Below are 21,591 nucleotides of genomic sequence, written 5' to 3'. Positions count from 1 at the left end.
CAAAATTCTGCAAACACTGAGCATTAACCGTAACAGAAGAAAATACTCCAGCATCTTTCTTTCTCTCTTTCTCCCCAGAGCTTTGCCGTTCTATCTAGGGTCTCAGAATTAGCTGACACAACGGTGCAGGACGCTCACTCAGTGAAACCTTTGCAAATGCCAAGTGAGCCCCCGAAAGGCAATGCCATTACCAAGCTCAGAGTTCAGCCCATCAGCTTTCACGACGTTAAGCCCTCATTTTCAATAAAAGCAGTTGCCTCTTTCAACTGCCAGACCTGGGCAGAGCTTGCTCTTCATGCCCTCAAAATGGGAGCCCAGATGCTGTGATCACCTGGCCACCAGATCCACTCTTTCTCGTCTGCATCACTGGTTTCTCTTGAGTAACACACAAGGATCAGAACAGTTTTACAATAATGAGCTTTACTCCTTCCTACGGTCCTCAGCACATTATTAAATGAAAGAATCAGCTTACCCATAAGAGCCACAAACAAATATGAGGAGCTTAAGATATAAGCAATTTGGTAGCCTGAAGTATCATGCGTGTTGGGCAATCATAAATTTAAAGTGAAAATCCCTACCGATTTTGGTTTGCATTAGATATTAAATAAAACCTACTTGCGAAGCCAGATTAGTAAAAAAACCTTTTTGGCTGTTGTACTTTTTTTTTTTTTTTTTTTAAATCAAAACAGGATTAAAACATCTTTTGGAGACTAGCTGTCATTTTATCTGGGTAAATAAGCTTAGAGCGCCTAACAGTCAATTTATAATGAAGGCTTTTGTTCTTGGTACTGTGATGCAGCCCTGCAAATTTGCCCACAGCTGCAGCAGTTTCAGATGTTTTTGACAGGTAAATAAAACACTGTTTATATCTGTCATTGTTATTAATCTGCACAGTAAAGAACTAGCAATTATATTTTGTTTCCAAGTGGATAAATTTTCATTACGATCTTGGCAGGGGTGGTATAGAATAATGTACCTCTATGACTTTTATATTTTCAAGGGGCCAAAACATGAAGGGTCCTCACTCAGCTGTTGAGTTGGAAAACGAATGGGAAATAAAGGCTAAACCAGTAATAACCACCATAATAAAAAACAACAAGGAATTTGGGATCTAGCCCTGTTGGAGTTTTATTGACATAAAGGCCAAATAAACCAAACTGCAGGTCTTGACATCAGCTGCACTGATTCAGCTCTCAGTTATTCTGAACCGTACTTCTAGGAAGCTGTGTCAGGATCTGGCCATGCTTTAAAACCCCACAGTTTGGGCCTCCATAATGACTTGTGCTTCCCAGCTGCTGCAGGGCAAAGGGTTTCAGACACTCCTCAAGACATGCTGGTGAAGAAAAAATTATTTGCGGAACGGCTCAAGGACGAGTGGCAGAATCCAGCTGTAAGTGTCTTATTATATTGGTCAGAAACTGTGAGAAGCAAAAAAGAGAAATCCTGGTGAAATTCTATTAGATGCCAGTCACGTCTGCCCAGCTTCTCACTCAGGTAGGCTGGCAGATGGTCAGCAAATAGTCTCAGTTTTACAATGCAACTTACACAGGTTTTCAGTGTGAAAATTAGCATCCAATTATTTTCGAGCATTAATGTTCTCCAAGGAAGCGAGTTACCTCTATTTTAATTCTGCTTAGGCTCTATTTGCTCAGACACGTAAGCCAATCTTGCAGGCGCTATGTCTCATGTACACAGGCAGAACTGCAAGCCAGGGAAGAGTACTAGAAATGTGGAATAATGCGAATTCCCAGGGAGCGAGTTGCATGGCTTCCAACTTTTAGAAGAGACGGGGAGGAGACAGTCAAGTGAGGAACGCATACAGCATCTCCAAAAAAGAATGATTCCCCCCGCCCCCCATCTGAAAGCCTATGGTGAAAATTGTGTCTCACAGCTATCACTCAGCTGCATAAACCATTAGAGAAGGCCACAGTCCATTGAGCACCGAGCTCTGATCTATGGGACCCCTGGCGTGACACATGCAGCAGGGCTGTGGACAGACGGAGGAGTTGGTGGCAGGCCCTGCTTCTCCCAAAGGAGAATGGGAGCCTATTCCCCACCTCCCTGCCCCCATCGCCACCATCCTCGGACCTCCATAAGGGAAGGCACGATCACTGCATTACAGATGTGGGCACTATCCTTGGGACAGGCAGGACGCGTGCCAGAGCGTGGCCACTCTCAGACGAGCACTGGCTTTCCTTAGCCGAGCACACAGGTTCACGCAGGGGAAAGAAGACATGGGGCAAAACCTGTTTTGCTCAAGATTTCAACGCATCACCTTACGTGCCAGGATCTGTGCCTAAAATGGAAATCGGTACCAGCCAAGTCGAACCTCACAACCCTTTCTTGTGCAAGGATCCCTTACTATCACTGGTAACAGGACTATCCTGAGTACTAAAGGTTATCTGCATATCTGGGCTTGATCCCACAAGCAGAGGTTTGCAGCCTTCCTTGCCGCCTGCAGCTGTGTCACGTTAGGTACAAATGTTGCTGTGTATATTACTGTAAGGAAGTTGCCAGCCTGAAAACAGATGAACTGCTTGTAATTGTCATTAAATAGGGAGAATAATGCCCCAGGGTGGCACCTCATGTTCTAGTGAGGCTGCATTTGTTTCATTGTCCTGCGTAGTGGAGGGAAACTTCAGTGGCCCAACCTCAGTCTGTACCAAGGAGCATCTCAAGGCTGCAGCTTCAGCAGGTACAATTGTAACCAGAGGTTTTCCTCCTCCAGCTAGTGCACTGGGAGCACGGGAGCAACGGCAAACCTGCAGAGCTCCTACTAGCTGTCCCTTGGGAACCACTGATGAGGTGGGGCTGCCTCCTGCCACGTGTATATACAGACTGAAGTTGTATTTTTAAGAGCAAACAGCACATTAAACATGTCCTTTGCATCACTTCTGGCATCATCGTAACTGGGTACCCACGAGGTGACAAAAAGTCCCCCCACGCCGAGATGGGCTCTGCTCCATGAAGGAGTCGGTGAGTCCCTGCCATGCCACAGCTGCACGGCTCTGAGGCCGGGCATGAGTGCCCAGGGCAAGGCTGCGGGGCAGCAGAGAGGGAAGAAGTGGGCCTCCGCCCCACATTTCCCTGGGAAACACCGCCGAGGAGCAGAATCCTGGAGCCCAGGGCCTGGGCAGAGGACAGAGCCCCTCTGGGTCTGGGGTCCTGTTCCGCGCAGCGCGGAGACCCCTGCGAGCAGCAGGCCCCAGCTGCTGCAGGCTGGAGCATCGCTGCCGTCGGGCGAGCCGGCCTCCCGCCGCCACCCGTCGTCGTCCCCCCGCCCCAGCGCCCACCGCCCTCGGCGGGCTCACCTGCTCGGGCCCCTGGAAGCAGATCCTGCAGAGCGGGGTGCGGATGCCGCTGTCGACGCTGCTGCCCAACGAGTAGCGGTCCTCGGCCTTGCCCTTGCCGAAGTCATCGGAGGAGGTGCTGCTGGGCAGGGAGGCGGGCGGCTCCCCGGCGGGGCTGCCCCACTCCTCGGCGGCCGGGCTGCCCGCTCCGCCGCCGCCGCCCGCCGCCGCCGCCGCCGCCCGCCAGCCGGGCCCTCGCCCCCCGGGCGGTGCGGCCCCCGCCGGGCCGCCCGCCGCCGCCTCTGCGCCGCCGGGCATGGGGAGCGGCGGCGGCGGGGAGGGCGGCGGCGGAGCGGGGGGTCTCCGCAGCAGGAAGACCTTCAGGTCATTGAAGAGCATGCGGCAGCGGCACTTGAGGAGGCCTTGGTTTCGCAACATCTGTCTCGGACGGAGGAGCCCGCAGCAGCAGTAGCAGAAAATGACCGCGCCGGGTGGTATTAACATGTGCCTTTCCTTGGCAGGCGGGAACGGGCCGGGAAAGAAAAGGGCAGGAGCCGGGCAGCCCCGCGGCCGGGGGGGCTCCGCTGCGGCCTCGGCGCCTGGGGAGGGGGCTGCGCGGGCCGGCGGGGAAAGGACGAAAGCAGAGCCGGAGGGCGAGGGGGTGAAACCCCCGGCAGCCCGCTGAAATCCGCCGAGGATGACAGTGAATAAACAAAAAAACAACAAAAAAACCCACGCCAAAATAAACCCCGACTCTGCGCTCCTGGGGGATTCTTAACCCCCCGTCCACGAGTTTGTTCAGAAATCAGCGGGAGGAGGAAATAAATCTCCCACGCCCGAGGGTCCGGGGCGCGGGCGGCGGGCCCGGGAGGGAGCCCCTGCTCGGCTCTCGCAACTCCTAAGCCTGTAAAAAAGAAGGGTCCACGTCTCCGGTGGGTGTGGGGAGGAGGGAGAATATGGTTCTCTCGACAGTATTTGGCATCTCAAGTAATTTTCCTTTTTCTTCTATTTTCTAATAATTTTTTTTTTCAATTAAAAAATAAAACCCGATCACACGAGACCCGGTGTGCACCCAGACAAAATAGCAGCCGGTCTGGCTATCAAAATGCAAAATTGGTAGCTGTTGTTATTATCAAAATTGCCTCTTTGACAAAAAAGACCTTCACATTGTTTGTGGGAAAACACCCTACGTTTCCAACACTGTACTCCCAGGTGGCTTCAGATTTTACCGTTGCCTTTAAAAGATTTCATTGTAAATATTAAAAGTCCTGAAAGAAATAATTAGCATTCAATGAGCTTAATCCCAGATGTACTGAGATAAATATATTTTTATATATATAATATATATATATATCATATATATATTTTTATATATATTTATATATTCTGACCTTCTCTATTCCAGCAGCTGTCTGGACCACACCAAAAAAAAAAAATCAGAGCGAAATTGGTGAGGGAAGGCGACTGTATTATTCCCTAAGCTGTTACCATCCTGGACCAAAAAAGCCCCGTCGAAATCGGATCTATTCTTCGCATGTAATTGACCGGGGAAACGTGGATCTTACATGGTCACGTTTCCTTTCCTCCTTTCACAAAACAGGAACGTCATCAAACGCATTGGCAGCTTGTACAGACCATTGTGGATGGCGAGGCGGCCAGGGCTCTATCAGCAATTGCAGGGACCTCCTTTTGATGCATTGGACGAGGCTGCTTCTTTCTCTCCACCACCGTCCCCACCTTCATTTTCCTCCCCTTCTGCCCTCCTCCTCCTCTGACTGTTGTTCTCTCTCACAGGCATTGACATTCAACCATCGCAAGTCTGTCGCACTCTCGCTGGCAGGAAAAAAAAAATCGGAGCAGAAAATTCTCTTCTTCCTCCTAAAAGGCTCGGATGGAGCACAATGCGCCAGACACACGGGGCAGCATGGCTTATTTTTCGTGCGGCTCCTACCGCTTTGGCAACATCGAGCTGGTGTGTGCCTGTGTGCCTTTCTCCCTCAGCAGCAGCCTCCCCTCCGCTCTCCCATCCGGCTTGCCGTGATGATGTTGCTGTTGCTATCTCCCTTGGATGCAATGGGGAAGGCAGATTGTTTGCAGTGCAAGCGGGGATTTGCAGGAAGGGAGGGGTGTAACGTGGCCGCGCTCTCCTCCCTCCCCCGGCTTTAAAAAAAAAAAAAAGGGCAAAAAAAAGGAAAAAAAAGAAGCAAAAAGGCGGGGTGAGGCGGGGGGGGGGGGGGAGGAGAATCAAAGGGAGAAATGGGGCCCTCCCCAAGCTTTGATGCCCCGGGCTGCCGGCTGCCTGCAAGAGCCCACGCCGGGGAGGCAGGGAGGAGGGGCGGGGGAAGGGGCTGGGCGGCCGCTGCGGCTTCAGCACCAGGAGCGGCGGACAGCTCCGCCGGCCGCGGGCGGGGGCGCGGCGCCTCCGCGCCGCTCCGCGCTGCGCTGCGCGCCCCCGGCCCGCCCCCCCCGCCGCCGGGCCAGGCCCCGGGCCCCGCAGCCCGCCCGCCCTGCCGAGCGCGGCCACCGCAGGAGGCGGAAGGCAGCCAGGCTCCGCAGCCTGCCGAAGGCGAAACCTCTGCGCCCCGGCCTGCCGCCAGGCTGGGAGGCGTTCCCCTCCCACCGCCCGCGGCGGGGACCCACGAAAGAAGGAAACTTTCAGGGGCAGGTGGCAGCGACGGAGCCTTCGGTGGCTTCTGGGGCAATGGTGCCTGCTTCACAGGTTCCCAGCAGGAAGCCGAAATCCCACTAACAAACTTTTCCCTAGCGGATTAATTAGTTGCAGAGGATTTCATGGTTTAATAGCTATGATAATCAATATTTTTTCATTTCACTCCAGCAGCATTTGCTCACTGATAGATTTGTTTTGTTTCAGTAGCATATATTTCAGTAGAAATATGGGTTCCTTGTAGCCCAATGAAGGGTAAATATGACTGAACACCATCGCTTAATTAGAGATTTGCTGAAAGTAACCAATGGCAGCCAAAGCTGATAGTTTTTACTCACTTCAGCCTATTTGAAAATTTTAAGTAGCAGCTGCTGGAGCCCATTAGCTTTTCTCTGCAATCAGCAGAGGTGGCTTTCTCCACATTGCTATGTGTGTCCATGCAGCCCCATCCAGTCTCTGAATACAAGGGGAAAATTAGCTCTTCGCCAGGACTCTGTCTTTGCCACCTCAGCTGGAACAGCTGACAAAGGTGCTGGGTTTGATGTGGACCAAAAGTATGAATGATACAGATGATCTGAAGGCTTCTAGTCTATGCAGTCTGGCTAATGTTAGTGCAGTGTCTCAGCTCAGGGACCAGTGAACATCCGCCAGATGGGACGCACCTTTTGGTGACGTAGAGCTGGGCCTGGGTCCGACATCATGTCAACGCCATTGAAATTTCAGGCTCCTTAATTTGGTTTCTCCCTAGGGTTTCCTCAGACTCCTGCTTCAGTAGGATACAGCATGCACCAATGCCCAGGCTGGGTTCTCTAGCTGGTCTTGTGCATGAGGTCTTCCTTGGCAGTGACCTGGGAGTTACGGCTGGCAGACAATCTAATGTCACTCAAAAGTTGTGCCGGGCCCTAGACAACGATTTGAAATTGTCTCCCTTAGAATAAGACGTGACATGCATAAACCACTGTGCCATGAACAGCAGAGGAATCTATGTTGGTACCTAATTAAAAAGGGAACAAACTTGATTATTCGCTACAGGAAAATGAAACCAGCACATGCAATTAATTTCCAACAAATAAATTGCACATCGGGATGCTCTAAAGCTAAAACATTCATCACTGCAGCCTGCCATTTCTCAGAAAAGCTGGTCAGATTTGCCAGTGTGGCTCTCTACAACATATCTAAGGCTTCTCAGAATTTCACATGTGTCTAATGGGGGTCATTAGAGAAATAATAATGGAAAGAGCATTTTAGGGACTTCCTGAGCATGAGACAGGCTGGCTAGAGGCTGAGTCTCTCTGCCCATGCTCCAGGATGGCTTTCCACCCCCCCTGCTTTTTATTGCCCTCATCTTCTTGTCTTGATGTCGCCAACATTTTTAGAAGGGTTCCATCAATAACAGAATTGGAGAAAAATATATTGTTGTCATCCTTTGCCTGTGTAAAGCATCTTTCATCCTCCCCTCCTGCCCATGCCTGGTTTTACAGAAAGGATATGCTCAGGGTAGAGGAGATCTTTGTATTATACTCTGGGTTTTAATGTATGGGCTGTGTGCCCAGAGGGTTGAATGGCTGATAAATGTGACAAAATAAATAAAACAAACAATAAATCGGAGGTGCTCCATATGCTTCCCAGAGGTGAGTGGGTACTATTATTCCTCTTTTGGTAAACGGGACAGCGGCCAATGTTTTCACACTTGGATGCTGCATTCAGGTCCCTTGGTATGGATCAAGGTCCCTTGCTTAAAATGCTCGCACTGGAAAGAGCTGGCCCAAGACACTTTGGTGAGGTGCCAGTGAGAGCAGGGGGCTGTCCGGAGGCCGATGCAGCCTTTCTAACTTTGCTCCACAGGAAGCAACGTGCCGCAAATGATAGGCAACACCTTCTCCTTTTGCAGAAGGGCCTGTCTCTGGGAGTTTTGATGCTGTGTTTCTTGAGCCCACTAATAGTCATGAGGTTAACATAGGGAGGAAACATATGGGAGGCATCAGCTCTGGCACACACTACCTCTGCCCTCCTCAGGTACAGAAAGGGGAAGAAAAAAACACGGACCCATCAGCTGAGAGTGAAGAACTGGTTCCTCTTGATTGGCTGCATCTGACCTACTGGCTGGGAAATCAGAAGGGGATATGCCCAGGCATCTCAGTGCAGAGCTGCATGCCTGTTTGTCATAGATCCTGCATCAGGATGGATTCAGGTGTCAGGCTGCAGGTCGGTCTCATGGCAGATATTCTCGCTCCGGTCTTCTAGAGCAGAGTGTGGGCCCATTGGCCCTTAGCTACCACCTCAACAAGGAGGAAAAAAATATTGTTGTTTATGTGCCTCCTCTTCGTCTCTCTGTACAAACCATCGCTCAGTGCAGAGGGAGTGGAGGAAGGAAGAAAGAGGGTGGCTAGAGCGGCAGCGATACTTGATCTGCCTATGTGGCAGTCTGATGTAAAATCATATCAGAAATCTTTTTTTTTTTTAAATGTCGTTAGGTCAGAAATTTAAAAAATGGCAGAGAGTGAGAGGGCAAATGCAAGCAGGACAGCTCTGTGTGGACTGCAGCCGAACAGCTTGAATGCAGCATACCGGTCATTGTGCACGAGTATGTGAGAGACAGACAATATAAATGCTGATGTGGACAGCCAGAAAGCTGCCAGAGAAACATCCCTTTGTGTTTTCCATCTCTCAGGAAGTAAACAGTTACCTAAACCCATTTTCATGCCCACCTACTCGGTCAATAGCTGCACTGCGCCTCCTGCTCCACTTACAGATCCTTAATGGTGCAGAGGAGCTTTGATTGCCGTGGCGTGGGCCCCATCCCTCTGGCAAACCATTACTTAAATCCAATCTATCGAAGGTTCCTACTGCTCTCTCAGTGATGGGGAGCTGCTCATCAGCTGAGTACCCTCTGATTGCTTGTCACAGCCAGACTTCCTGGTTCTTTTTCCCGGATGGAGATATTAAATAAATCTCAAGTGATGTAATTACCATAACTCAGTCGACGAAGCTTGCGGGCAGACACAGCCGGGGGCTGGAGGGAGCTCTGTCATATTTTCTTTGGTCTTTCTTTCTTTCTGGGCAGTTGCAAATTTGCCGATGCAAAGGATGCTGCTGCTGGGAAGCTGGGCTTAGCAGGTGGGGGTTATGCATCCTCCAAGCATCCAGAAATAATCCATGTATTGATTGGAATGATATTCTCAAAGGAGATCAGAAATAATTTCTGGAGTGCTGTGCCTTGGTCTATCTGCTGCCTTGTGCTGGAGCAAAAAGCATCCATGTGGTTCTCTGCACACAGGGAGTCCCTGTGCTACTGCTTTCTTCCCAAGCAAGGGCTGAACTTCCACTCGCTCTCTTCCTGTGAGGACCATGGTCTGCCTCTGAGTTGATACAGAGCAAATTTTTCTACTTCCATGGCAGCTTGCTCTCCGCTAAGGGAAGAGAAGGAATTGTTCTTTTTTGAAAAATTAGGCATGCCCTGCAACAGGAGCCCAAGCAATGAAGTACAACTGTACATCTTTTTCCTTGGGTTTACGAAGAAATCCAGGTCTTTGTTTTACTGAGCTTTCTCTACAAGCAGTCTTGAGGCCAGTCAATGTGCAGGAGTATGTGAGAGAGATGACACAATTGCTGATGAGGACAGCCCCCACCTTTCCTCCTTTAGGATCTGGATTTCAAATTCAAACTTGCAAAGCCACAGCACTTCTCTTCAGGACTAGACAACCCCAAACATAGAGCTTTCCTGGTAACAAGTCCTACACTAACTCCTACAAAAGGAATTCCTTGTCCCCTTGGGTGACTAGTCAGAACTGTGACTTGAATAGAGCAGCTGCAATAGATGGTGCATTTCAGGATATCTTCAGAAGGCATTTAACCAAATGCTGAGTAGTTTTAACTATCCAGGAATGTAGTAATTGTCATGAAATCCCAAACCTAAAAGAACATGGAATTTAGACATTTAAAAAAAAAAAAAAAAAAAGAGAAAGTATATAATCACAGGTCCCTTGGATATTTCCACTACTCTCCTGAGTCAAGTCAAATTTCTTTCAAGTCTCTAATTGCATTCTCAGATGTATGTTATTTTAGTGACATGCAACAGTCCTAGAACTAGCTCTCACTTGTCTGACATGGGATTTAGAGAGAAAACAACGTTGTTAAGCAAGCCCATTAGAGGCTGATCCTGAGAGATATGCCATGCTCTCCAAATCAAGCTGAACTAGAGCATCTAGCATGTTGTCAGGCATTTGCTTAGCTACCAGGATTCATGATCAGACACAGTAGGACTGAGGATATTCCCCTTAGGACCATCATGAGTGTACTGTGGCACAACACTGCCATACTCAGCTTAAGAAAACAGGAGCAACTTTGTATGGGAAGACTGAATGTCTGTCCTCAGGAGGACCCATTTGTGGCACAAAGGGGTCATGTGTGGTGACACCATGCCAGGATGTCCAGGAGATGAATTCTGTGAATCCTGTGCTGACCTGAGATCCCTCTTGAGCTAGAACTCTGCTTCAGTATAATAAATATCTTGAGCATTTGAGACTGTTTCCCCAAATTCTTATAAATCCATACCTTAGGATTTAACATCTTAGGCTGCCCAGATAACTTCCTCAGCTACAGCAGCTTGTTTCTGGATCAGCAGGCAAATATACGCATGCTGCATAAATACAATGCAGGCAGTGAAATCACTTACAAGCCAGATAATCGTCTTAGTTTCATCAGTAGTAGATGAGTTTCCGTGTTGGCAGAAGCCAAGGTCCAGATGTGAATAGAAGACCATTTTAGGTGTCTCCTAAGTGACCCTCATTGCATATAGTGGGTCTTGAGAAAGGACGGGTCACTGGAAATCAGAGAAAGGCACACAGTGAAGAACATTGCAGGAGGACATCCTAGCTTCTCCCTGTGCTGAAGAAGCACCCACCACATGCACCAGCTCCACATCATTTTCACAGCAGGAGCAGTCGGTAGGTTTCCAGATCTGCCTGGAAATGTCAGGTACAAAACACTGGGCTAACCCACAGCCTGTTAAGATACTGCGTTGCCTCTCTCCCTTGCCCTGAATATGCTCCACTGCACATCAGAAATACAGGAAAGCTCACAACTGTTAATAAGCGTGCGAAGATTCCACTGGCAGGCATCACTCTCCTTGGTGACTTCTCCCCACACCTCTGCAAAAAGGACAAGGGCGGTGTCTGTCAATGAAAGAACTGAGGGCTCCATTGGGAAGACATAAGACGGAGATAAGAGGATAAGTGTGGATTTAAAGGCAGGACTGTCGGAGATGGAGTGCTGTCGGTGATGAAAGCAGAGAGAAATGGAAGAGCAGTGAGCGGGAAAAGTTAATGGATTTACACCAGTGGAAACAGGAGTTGATTTTTGACCATTGCACTTCTAAGGAGGGTCCCACAATAGTACATCAGAATGGAAACCTTGTTCTGAAAGGGGGTGGCCCAGACACAGCATCTGAAAGAGAGCTTGAGCATTGCATTGACACACTCTCCCAGGGCCTCAGGAGCACGTGAAGTGAGAGACTGTTACGTCCAAGTGATGGCCTAGATCTACTGCTTCCTAACGGACTTTATGTTAATTAAAGGGAGATTTCAAAACCATATACATTTTCTTGCCAAGATAATTAACTGATTTAGAAGTTTATGTAGTTAAAGAGTTTTGTAATTACATTTTATGGTGGGGGAAGCATTTTAGGGATGGATTCTGCCAGGTGCCGAACAACTCTGTGAATGTGCTGAGCACCTGGGTTCCCCAGTGGGCTGAACCCTTGCTGCTGATGAGCTGGAAATCCCCTCTGGTCCTTGGGGTCATGCAGCTCTTAATGACTTGGTCCCACTAGACTGAAGTATCCAGTCTCACAGCCTCCAGAAGGAAACTCTCTAAAGCACTTGCTTCTGAGCCAGTGTCTGCATGTAGGCAGCAACTCCCGGCTGTTGAAAGGGCTTTTCCTTCCTAACAGGCTTTAGCTGTCTCTGGTGATGATTTTTTAACCCTCAGGTCAGATGCAGGTGACTGTGGTGATGGGCTGGCTCTAATACCAGCCCTTTCCATGTTAAGATTAATGTGGTTTCTGTGGATCTTCCTCCCAGACAAATGCTTGCTCTCATTCAAGAAGAGGGGGAAAACACAAGCCATTTACCCCAGGAAACACTTGCCTCCCTGCGTCACCCCAAAACTCGCATCCCTGCTTTTCTGCCCTGCCCTGTAAGGGCATGAATAAACTCCTGGCCCTGAAAGCACTTAAGCTAGGTGGGAAGAGCTACAAGCTCCTTGATTTGCACAGGGAAACTGAGGCACAGGCAGGAGAATTCCCTCATTCGAGTCAGCAGTGAAGCGCTATGTGGGGACCTATTTTACCTTGTAGCAAGACTCTCTTCTGAGAGCAATTTGCACATCCTTGTGTGATGTGCAAATAAGCACACACGCAATATATATCTGTTTTTCTTCCCTGTCTTTACGACTGAATAATCACACAATCTTTGTTCCATGGAAGTTTGACTGCTGCTGTTTATTGCCCCCTGGAAACAGGACGACAACAGCCCACAGCTCCTCCACAGCAACTCGCAAAGTTCTCCCGAGCACAGAATTATGTCCGTCGGAGGCAATAAACAGCACAAACGGTAGAGTGACTAAGCACCAAAGATCCTGCATTTGTGTAGAAACTAGCAATGAGAAGGAGGAAAGGATACCCTGGAGGATATATAGTGCCTTAGGAAAAAAGTTTCCAGCATGTTCTAAAAAGGGAGGTTTCCACGCATAAGACATAGGCCAAATTTGAACCTCATCCCACCCTTGAACCTGCCTGTGATCCTGGGTAAGGCTCCCATGCTGGACATGGAGGCCAGGAGAGCCGGCAGGATGGTGCCCCAGATGCTCCCCACCTATTCCTGGAGGAGCAGGGATGGACATTCAAGCTTGCCGTGGCCCCACCAGACGAGCTGGTGGCCGTTGTTTGCCCTGCCCAACCATCACCCTACCCCAGCACAGTGGCCATGTCGTGGGTTTCTGCCCAGGCTCCCTGCACAGGCAGGTGCATGGGGCAAGGTGGGCTTAGCCCAGTGCAGGACCCGCTTTTGCCACCTGCAGGGCATGGTGTCGTGGTACCTGTGATAATTCTGGGAATGGGTCTGGGTCTGCAACCCAGAGGAAGATCACAAGCTGACAGGACTGCAGGAATGACTGTGCTTATGTACATTACGACGATGAGGAGCTGCTGCTGACATATGCTAAACGAAGCCCATGGCTGGAGTCCTGGTCATCCAGGCAAAAGGCAGAGCGGGCAGACCAACAATCTTTTCCTTAGGATGCTGCTTTTTCAGTTACATGGTGGCACTACACAGAGGGGAAGAGTTTCCTCTGGACACACCAGCTTACTAGAAAATCAGAAAATCACAGGAGAATTGGCCCAGAGCACCCTGAGTATATCCTCCTCTTGCCCTCCCTGATACAGTTTGGGTGTGTGATATCAGGAGAGCATGAGGAGGGAGATGGCGTCTCTTCTGTCTGAAGCCATCATGTGCTGGGACTCTGCTGCTGAGCTCACCCCTGTCCGGCTCTGATGCCCTTTGGGGAGCCCTCATTTAGGCAGATAAGGATCAAAACCATGAGGGATCTCAGCACAGGGAACTGCCCACACGATTTCTTTTCTCTGAGGCAGAGGTGGTCGTGTGGTGGCATTGGCAATATGTGCTCCCACGAAATTGCTGTCCCAACGAAATCCTGATGTACACAAGAAAAAAAATTAATCTCCTTTTGTTCTCTTCCATGACCACCTCCTTCCTACATTTTTCTTTTTGATTCATTTTTATGTTCAGTGGTATAAATTTTCCAGGTCAGTGCTAAGTCCCTTGGTTGTGTGATCTTTACATACCAGCAGACATATGCAGAGAGATGAGAGGAGACCAAGTGCAAACCAATCCATCCTACTGACACTTTTATTTATCTGTTTTCTTTCCCCATCTGCCACTGCTCAACTGTGTCTGTGTTTGTGTGTGTGCAAGAGGGATGGGGAAAGGGGATGGGATACTGGTAGAGCCACTGAAGATCTCTCTGCTTGCAACTGTAGCTCTCTCCTTTCCTTCCTACCACCCTACTGTTCATCCCTCCTCCGGTCATCTCACATTGCCTCCAACCCTTTGCTCGTGTTCTGCTTTGTGGCAAAAAAGAGACTAATGTACCAAATAAAAATAACGCAGGGGTTTTTAGTGCTGATGCAAGATGCCAGGGTGAGAGTCAGGAAGCTGGAGCCATCTGCCAAACCCAGACTCAACACCGGTGGCAAAACTGCCCTGCTGCCAGGGGCATCGAGGGCTCCCAAGCGAAAAACACCAGCGTCCGCAGCTTGAGCCGAGCTTTGTGGCTGAAAGCAGAGACAGATGCACATCGTCTGTGGATCAGGCAGAGAGGGGGATTCTTAACACACACTGACTATTAATATTTCATGGTTCTGACGTCCAGCAACAACACTGAGAGGAGAGACAGGAGTTTGTTCTTTTAGATTCTCATTTAACCATGCCTTTCCCACTGAATGTGCAAGCCAAGGCTAGTCACGGCACACAGTGGAGTTCTTTGCTCACTAGGCCTGGGTCAGGACCCTGATTTTTTCATTTAGTCTGTATCAGCTGTAACAATTTCCACTCTACTCTGACCCAGGATGGTTCTGAATCATCAACTACAGGCAAAGCAAGGTCCAGTGCTGTTAAGTCTCTCACCTATTAAATCATTCAGATAATCTCCATTTAGAGTATTTAATTTTTCCAGCAATCCTGTTTTCTCTTCTAGGAACTAAGCCTCAAGAACTTATGACCCACTGGGTATTTGCAAAGTGGCATGCATTCAAAATGCACTTCTTTTATACCAGTGGTGTTATCACATAGCGAGCTTGTTCCTGGAATGAGCATTGCTTAGGAGCTGTCAATACTTCAATCTGATTTATACAAGCTGTGTTCTCTCTCTCCCTCTTCCCTCAAATAAGCATTAATAAGTCCTCAACCTGGACAGATCCCAGGTAGTGGGATCAGCACCTGGCAACATATCAGCTTTGTTGCTGAAATCGGGGACGAAGCAGGGACAACTGAAAATGTTTCTCCTGTTTGTTATTAATTCTGCTTGCAAATAGCTTGTTGCCTGTCTGAAGTACGACTGCCCTATAGGAATACACTTCATTTCTTATATTACTGTGCGCCAATTAAGTAATTAATGAAAGTCTGGAAAATCTATTTAAAAATCCCTGCGTCCACAGGGAACATTAGTATCGCATGGTGTCATGACCATGAACAAAACCTGACAGCATGTGCAAATTCAGAGGGAACTACCTGTTCTGCTGTTAAGAGATCAAGTTCAAACGCTGCATCAAATGAGTTTCAAGACCTGGTCTTTAACTTGTCTGTGGACTGGAAAATATTTGCAGGGCATACGGAGGTTAGTCTTTGCCCTCCAGGACTCAGTTGTCACTTTACAACCATATGATGTATTAGACATCGCTAGACATGAGTGTCACTGCTTTTAGCCTCAAATTCTGTCAGCATGATATTGTGCCGTGATGCAGTCACAGTCAGCATCTTGATTTGATTTGTGCATTGCTTCACAATTCGCTCCAGGAGGGCTTAGGGTCCAATTCTGCAACAGCTCTGCAAATGAGAAAAGTTGTCCCCACCACTGCTTACAGACCTGAGCCCTTCACATCCAGCAAGCAGCATTCTCAGAGCACGGGGCAGCACCACCCATCCTGGCAAAACTGTATGGAAATGGTGACCATTTGCAAACTTTACTTGACCTCAGAGGCAATGCTTGATTACTCTGTGTTACAGTGAATCCAGATGGACAACAGGGAAAGAAACAAGGGATTTGCTGAAAACCCAGCTGCTGCTTCTGAGCTTGGATTTTCCAGGTCAATACATTTCAAATTTTTTTCCACCGACAGAGAGAAGGGAAAACCTCACCCTTCCACACTCTGTTTTAAGTCTTGCTCCTGCAAGACAATTTTAAAACAAATTTGTTGCCTGTTACAAGAGGAGACCCACTCTCAATCCATACTTCTGCACTGTCTTTTGATTCACGGCTGCCCCATAGCAATGAGCAGAGCTTCATCACCATCCCTCTAGACAGTGTTAGTGAGGGTCTAAATAGCAAAGGTGGGTTTTGTAGCATGGACATCTGTTTTCTAGGACCTGGATCAAGAATCATAAACTCATTTCACATACACCAGCGAACAGCTATCACAGAGCAACAGCTTTCAGCCCTCATCAGCCTAAACTAAATGCAGGTCAAGAAATTATTGGCACAAGACTCCCAATTCATCAATGACTTCTGAAGCATTTCTGTCCTCGGCAATAGCAGCATAATCTTAGATTAATACATTAAATCATGAATCCAGAAAACTATCAGCAAATATATATATTTGTATACGCACAAATATGTATACATGTATAAACTCAATGTGTGTACTGTGTGTGTATGTGTGCACCCTCGCATGACAAGAGATCCAATCAGACAACTCGTGCACTTTTCTCCTCTCCTAATACAAGAGCTATGGAGCAACCACTGAATCTGAAAGATGGAAAATGTCAAATAGACCACCAGGAATAATGGTTGTTATGACATATGACCAGCAAATGAAATATATTGCCTCAAGATATCACCCAGGATCAAACTGTGCATTTGACAGTGGACAGCTATGTGATAATGCCATGATCTATCACCTAAAACATGGATCTGCTCCCTGGTACAGACAAAAGAAAGGATTCGGTGAACAACCATGCTGAATGGGACGAGTAGTTCCTTTATTCTTGTATAATGAAGCTAAATCTCATCATGTTTTATTGTTGTAACTCTTGTGTTTTGTAATCCTTTTTACTGGACAGAAGTATTCCAAACAATGCTAGTTTCTTGAGTCCCAGAAGCTACAACTGAGTTTAGACAAACTTTTGCAGCCCTCAAACCATGACATGAGTGAACTTTCTGTGGATCCTTCGTGAACCTTTCTCAGGGTGAGGCAAGACCCGTCTTCACAGTGTTACACAAAACTGATTTCCTAGATCAAATGCGAGTTTGTAATTGAATTTGGACATATTCAACTACATGACAAACACTAAACCCGCTGCTTGTTGTACAACGTATAATGTCTATGTTTAGTTATAGCCCCACTGGGGAAAGGACAACTCTTTTTATTCACCTATAACGAACCCTGCATGCCTGTGCCACCATAGGCATAAAAAATATTAATTGCACTACCAGTCCCTTGAGCTATTCATGCCACTTCCTTCTCCCCCCCCACCCTATATTAAGCCTTTTAAAGCCGAAAGTGGCTGTAAATCTTTCTAAATGCCAGAGGACCATTTTGCTAAAACATTATCCATCTTAACATCATGTCAGATTTCTGAATGAGAATGACTTCTTCCGTGGGAACAGGCCTATAACTTATACTGCTTCTCATTTCCTGAAGCACTGGAATTGTGCTGCTCCCTAATGTTATTTTATTAAGATGCGATTTGTCATCATATTGCTGAAAACAAGACAAAATGCGGGCTAATTAAATTCGTTATTTAACTTGATGAGCATCTGCTTTCTGTAGTCACATTCTTTTAAACAGAACCTTTGTAGCTGTTTCTCAGGATCTGGCTATCACGATTTTTACTGTGATCAAAATGGGGAAATACCCCCCCTAAATAAAGGCATGTGCATTCCCATTGCTTATGACCCTTGTTATTTATAATGAGAGACATATAGCACCGCCCAGGCAGACTGCAGCAGCGCCTTGCGAGCACGCTGCCCTGACACTTCAAGAGCACTCCCTGTTGTGGAATAATTGCTATCCCAAGGAGCCCAGAGGAAGTCACTGAGACAAGCTGGTAGCAAAATACTGCAGCTGACAGCAAGGGTTTTCTAGATCAGGCTGCTATACAAAATATAACAAACAAATCACCTTGTGACTCCCCCCTTCTGTAGCAGATGAGACTCCCAACATAAAGGAAAATCATCTCTGTTGAAGGAGGAGGCTTAACAAGCTTAAGCACACACTTCAAGTTAAGCGTGTGCTTAAGTGTGCTGTTTGCCAAGGCCAGATTCTGGCTCACTTTCCATGCACTGCATTCAAGGAGGTTTTTAAGATGAGAGCAACCTTCGTGCATCATCAGTTGAGTGAAGACTGAGGCAGAAGAGAGTCCTGTGCTGAGTCCACATTCCTAATTAAAGCAGTGGTCTTACGCTGCTCCCATCTAAGTCACAGCAGAGGATGGCAAACACTCGTATCAGAACCCACTGTAAGCTCAGGTCTTTTAGGAAAGTCTTGGGCATGCCACAACCCTGGGTCTGTCTCTTGGAAACCCCCTTGGCATCAGACCTGGCATCCCACAGAAGTCCAGAGCTGCTCCGCCAGCTCCTCTTGGTCTAGAGTATGCTTTGAGATCCTCCAAGGAGAGATGCTGCTCCTATGCAAGGGCAAAGGACCATTAATATTACATTGGTGGTTAATAATTTAACATTAGTGACCTCTGATGCTCCTGCTTAAAGGATTTCTCCGTATCTCTGGGTCTCTCATGCACCAGGAAGAAAAAGGGCAGAGAACTTTGGCTAGCTTTAACAAACAGGTTTTCAGGAGTTGGCTTCACATCAATACTAAGGCCATACGATTAGCTGCTTATTCTGAGCTTGAAAACCAGGCCAGTAATTTAATATTAATCCCAGAATAGAACAGGGAATGCAACTTTGGTTTGTTTAGCCTGTTTTCCCAAGGAAATAAAGCTTATGCAGTTAAATTCTCTGTGTGTGCACACAAGCCTTTCCTTCTAACTTCGCGCCCTTCTGCCATTTCAACCATGTTTCACCAAGATAAAGTTCCGTTCAGCATCTGGACAAAAAACCCCAGTTGTGTAAAGCAGAGGGATGTTCTCTGCCCTGATCTTAAGCATATTATAAGACATTGAAGAGTCCACATTGCTAGTGCCCTCACCCCAGCTGGATCACAGATTGTGTTCAACGCTGGCAACACAGAAGCTTTGGAAACACTGTTTGCATCTCAATGTAGGATGTGGAGTTTTTTTTCTCTTTTAAATCTTTGTTCTGGGTGCCAATGAACTGCCCCCCACACCTGGGCTGCATCGCATAAAAGATCAAGAGTCGGCTCAGCTTTGCAGCAGCCCTGCGAGCGTGGCAGCGGCCTGGCAGTGAGGCGGAGGCCATGTGCTGTGCAGACCATTGCTCTGGACTGGTGCTGTGGAGAGGAATCCAGCCAAGAAGGACAGAAGGCAGAAAAGAGACCCTGCAATCTGTTGGAGGGGTTGTACTATAAACAAGAGCAGGAAGGCTTCAGTGTGCCAGGGAAGAACAAGCTGCGTAGATAAAAGAGGCTGCTTCAAAAGAGTGGAGGGTGACTAATTTTCCTTGCACCGGGTGGCCAAAGAGTAGGGAAAAAGAAGTGGTCTTTGAGCTGGCAGTCAGAGGAGGGGAGCAACCTCCTCATGCTAGAAAAGCTCACAGCAAAGCCCCTGCAGGTCCTTTTTCATCAGAATTTCACAGGCATTTGGATCCAGCAAACTCCAAATTTTGTCTTTGGTGCTACAAAGGTGGTTGGGGAAAGGGCCTGATTCAGAGTCAACTTGCGGTAGTAGCTGGGCTGTCAAATGGGCCAGCAGGTCCTTAATGTGCCTTGATGGCAGAGGGAAAGTAGAAGGGATTAACAGCTGTCTAAGAGAAGAAATCCAGGGAGAACTGGTACAGTGAGGGATGCAGGGTCATCATTCTCCCAAACCCAAGCACCCCCTGGCCCTCCAAGCCCAGGCCTCTGGTTCCCCAGTAGGAAGCTTAGACCCCGCTGAGGACCCCAAACCAGAGCAGAGGAAGTACAACCCCGCAGCCTACAGAGGACAGGTGCTGTAAAAAGTATTCAGGTTGGACCCTAGCAGCCCACAAGAAAGGGTTTCTCCAACCAGAAGGTCTGCCAGTCCAGGGGCCTTTCTCTGACTCTCCTGCCCCAAGGCATTCTCTGAAGAGCTGACCTGCATGTCCCTAGTCCAGCCACTTGACTGGTTTTACCTGGGAAGGAACTGATAAGGCTCATGAGCATGGCACTAATTTATTTTAGAAGGTGCAACTACAAGTTCTCCACAGCTGGTCAAAGACTGGCACATTTGGGCACTGGTAATGGTGTCTCTGAGCTCAGTGTGGGCTACTAAAACCCTCCAAGAAGCTGGGGCATCTGAGGGCTGTTAGCCTGGGCTGATTTCCAGTTGTCTGCTGGATGGCCTTGCTACACACAGCAGCTCTGCATGCAATTCAGCCCCAGCAGAGAGTGCAGGCTGGCCACATATCCAGGATGAAGGCAGCCAGCTCTGTCCATGTAGAGAACCACCAAGGTGCGTTGGCAAGGCGGTGGAGTGGGGCAAATACATTCAATATGACAGCAGTAGGACCTCCTAAGAGCAGCTCAAAACCTCTCAGAGGACAATCCATGAGATTCCAGAATATCTCTGGTGTCTTGGATCACTCGTATTTCAGATATTAGCTGCTGCTTATACAAGATGTACAATGCAGGCAATTCTGTCCTCATTTGGGAGCCAGCAGTCAGGACCAGCCAACCCAGCCCATGAGAGGATGTTTAGAGTATGATCCAAGTGATGGAAAGATCCTGGTAAGAACAGCACTGAGAGCCCCGTTTGCTTACTTTTTTTCACTGATGGGAACGTTTCTTTGGAAGTGGGCAAACCATTTCCTCCGCAGCAGAGCTGGGGTGTGCTAACCCTCCCAGTCCCCCCAGGATTTTTGTACTGCATCTCTGCTCCCTGACCCAGTATGTGGAGGGTGAGTCCAAGCCACTGCTGGAAGCATGTTCTGACTGAAAGGACACCTGGAGCGCTACCAGCAAACTGCTCACAAACGGCCTCTCATTTTGTAGGTCTGTTCTCTGCATGGCTGGGCTGTTCCTTGTGCCTTGCTGAAGCTGTGCCATATGGAGCAAATGCTTCAACGTCTGTCTGTGTGTCTGCCTGACCGTGCAACCCAAGAGCTCTCTGCAAACGATGCTCCGCTCTCATCATTTTCACAAGTTGGGGACAGTCCCCAATAGGGGCTTTTCTCCACTTTTCCCAAGTTTTTTTTTTTTTTTTTTTCCCCAAATCTCCCAAAGCATGAGGAGCCATCACCAGAGACCTGGAACTGGACAGCTGCTGGGGGGGGAGAAGATGGCTGGAAACAGTTGCAGGGTTATACTCTGCATGTTCTCTCTCTATTCCATATGTGACACTGGGATCTGGTTTAGCTTTGGGCAGTTAAAAGTGTGACAAGAAGAAGAAAAAAAAAAGGCCTCTCATCCACTCCTTTCTCTCTCTGCTGGGTAGCCAGCTGGAGTCTGCTGGCTTGCAGGGGAAGAAAGGGCAACAGCAGAGGATCTGAACGAGACCACAGGGCTGAGCATCCTTTCCTAGCAAAGCCACTGTGCAGTGAGGGGGCCCGGAATCTGGATAAAGGTTTGGCTTCTACTCTTTTTCTTAAGAGAAGCTGGGACAAAACCCTCGACATGGACCTCTCCTCAGCCCTGTGGTTTTCTTTAAAAGTGGCGTGTTTGCGAGTGCCCGCGTGCACATGGCGTGCTCACGTCTGTGCGTGTGTGATTCCCAGGTGAGTAACAGCACTCCCAGGGTTGTGCTGTGT

General features: G+C 48.3%; 1 protein-coding gene across 1 annotated transcript in view; it reads right to left on the bottom strand.

Annotated features, from left to right (window-relative positions):
* The window catches only part of MARCHF4 (membrane associated ring-CH-type finger 4), a gene marked incomplete at both ends in the record, with an annotated part of 104,105 nt that extends 100,311 nt beyond the window's left edge, over positions 1 to 3,794 (bottom strand). The window contains one exon of the mRNA XM_082312608.1: positions 3,312 to 3,794. Within this exon, the coding sequence (XP_082168734.1) occupies positions 3,312 to 3,794 (483 nt within the window). The remainder of the gene's footprint in view (positions 1 to 3,311) is intronic.
* Between the last annotated feature and the right edge of the window lie 17,797 nt (positions 3,795 to 21,591).

Source organism: Platalea leucorodia, assembly GCF_965183815.1.
Source record: "Platalea leucorodia genome assembly, chromosome: 5".
NCBI classification, from domain to species: domain Eukaryota; kingdom Metazoa; phylum Chordata; class Aves; order Pelecaniformes; family Threskiornithidae; genus Platalea; species Platalea leucorodia.
Note: the sequence above shows the minus strand (reverse complement) of the source record. Positions and strands in the feature narration are given on the sequence as shown.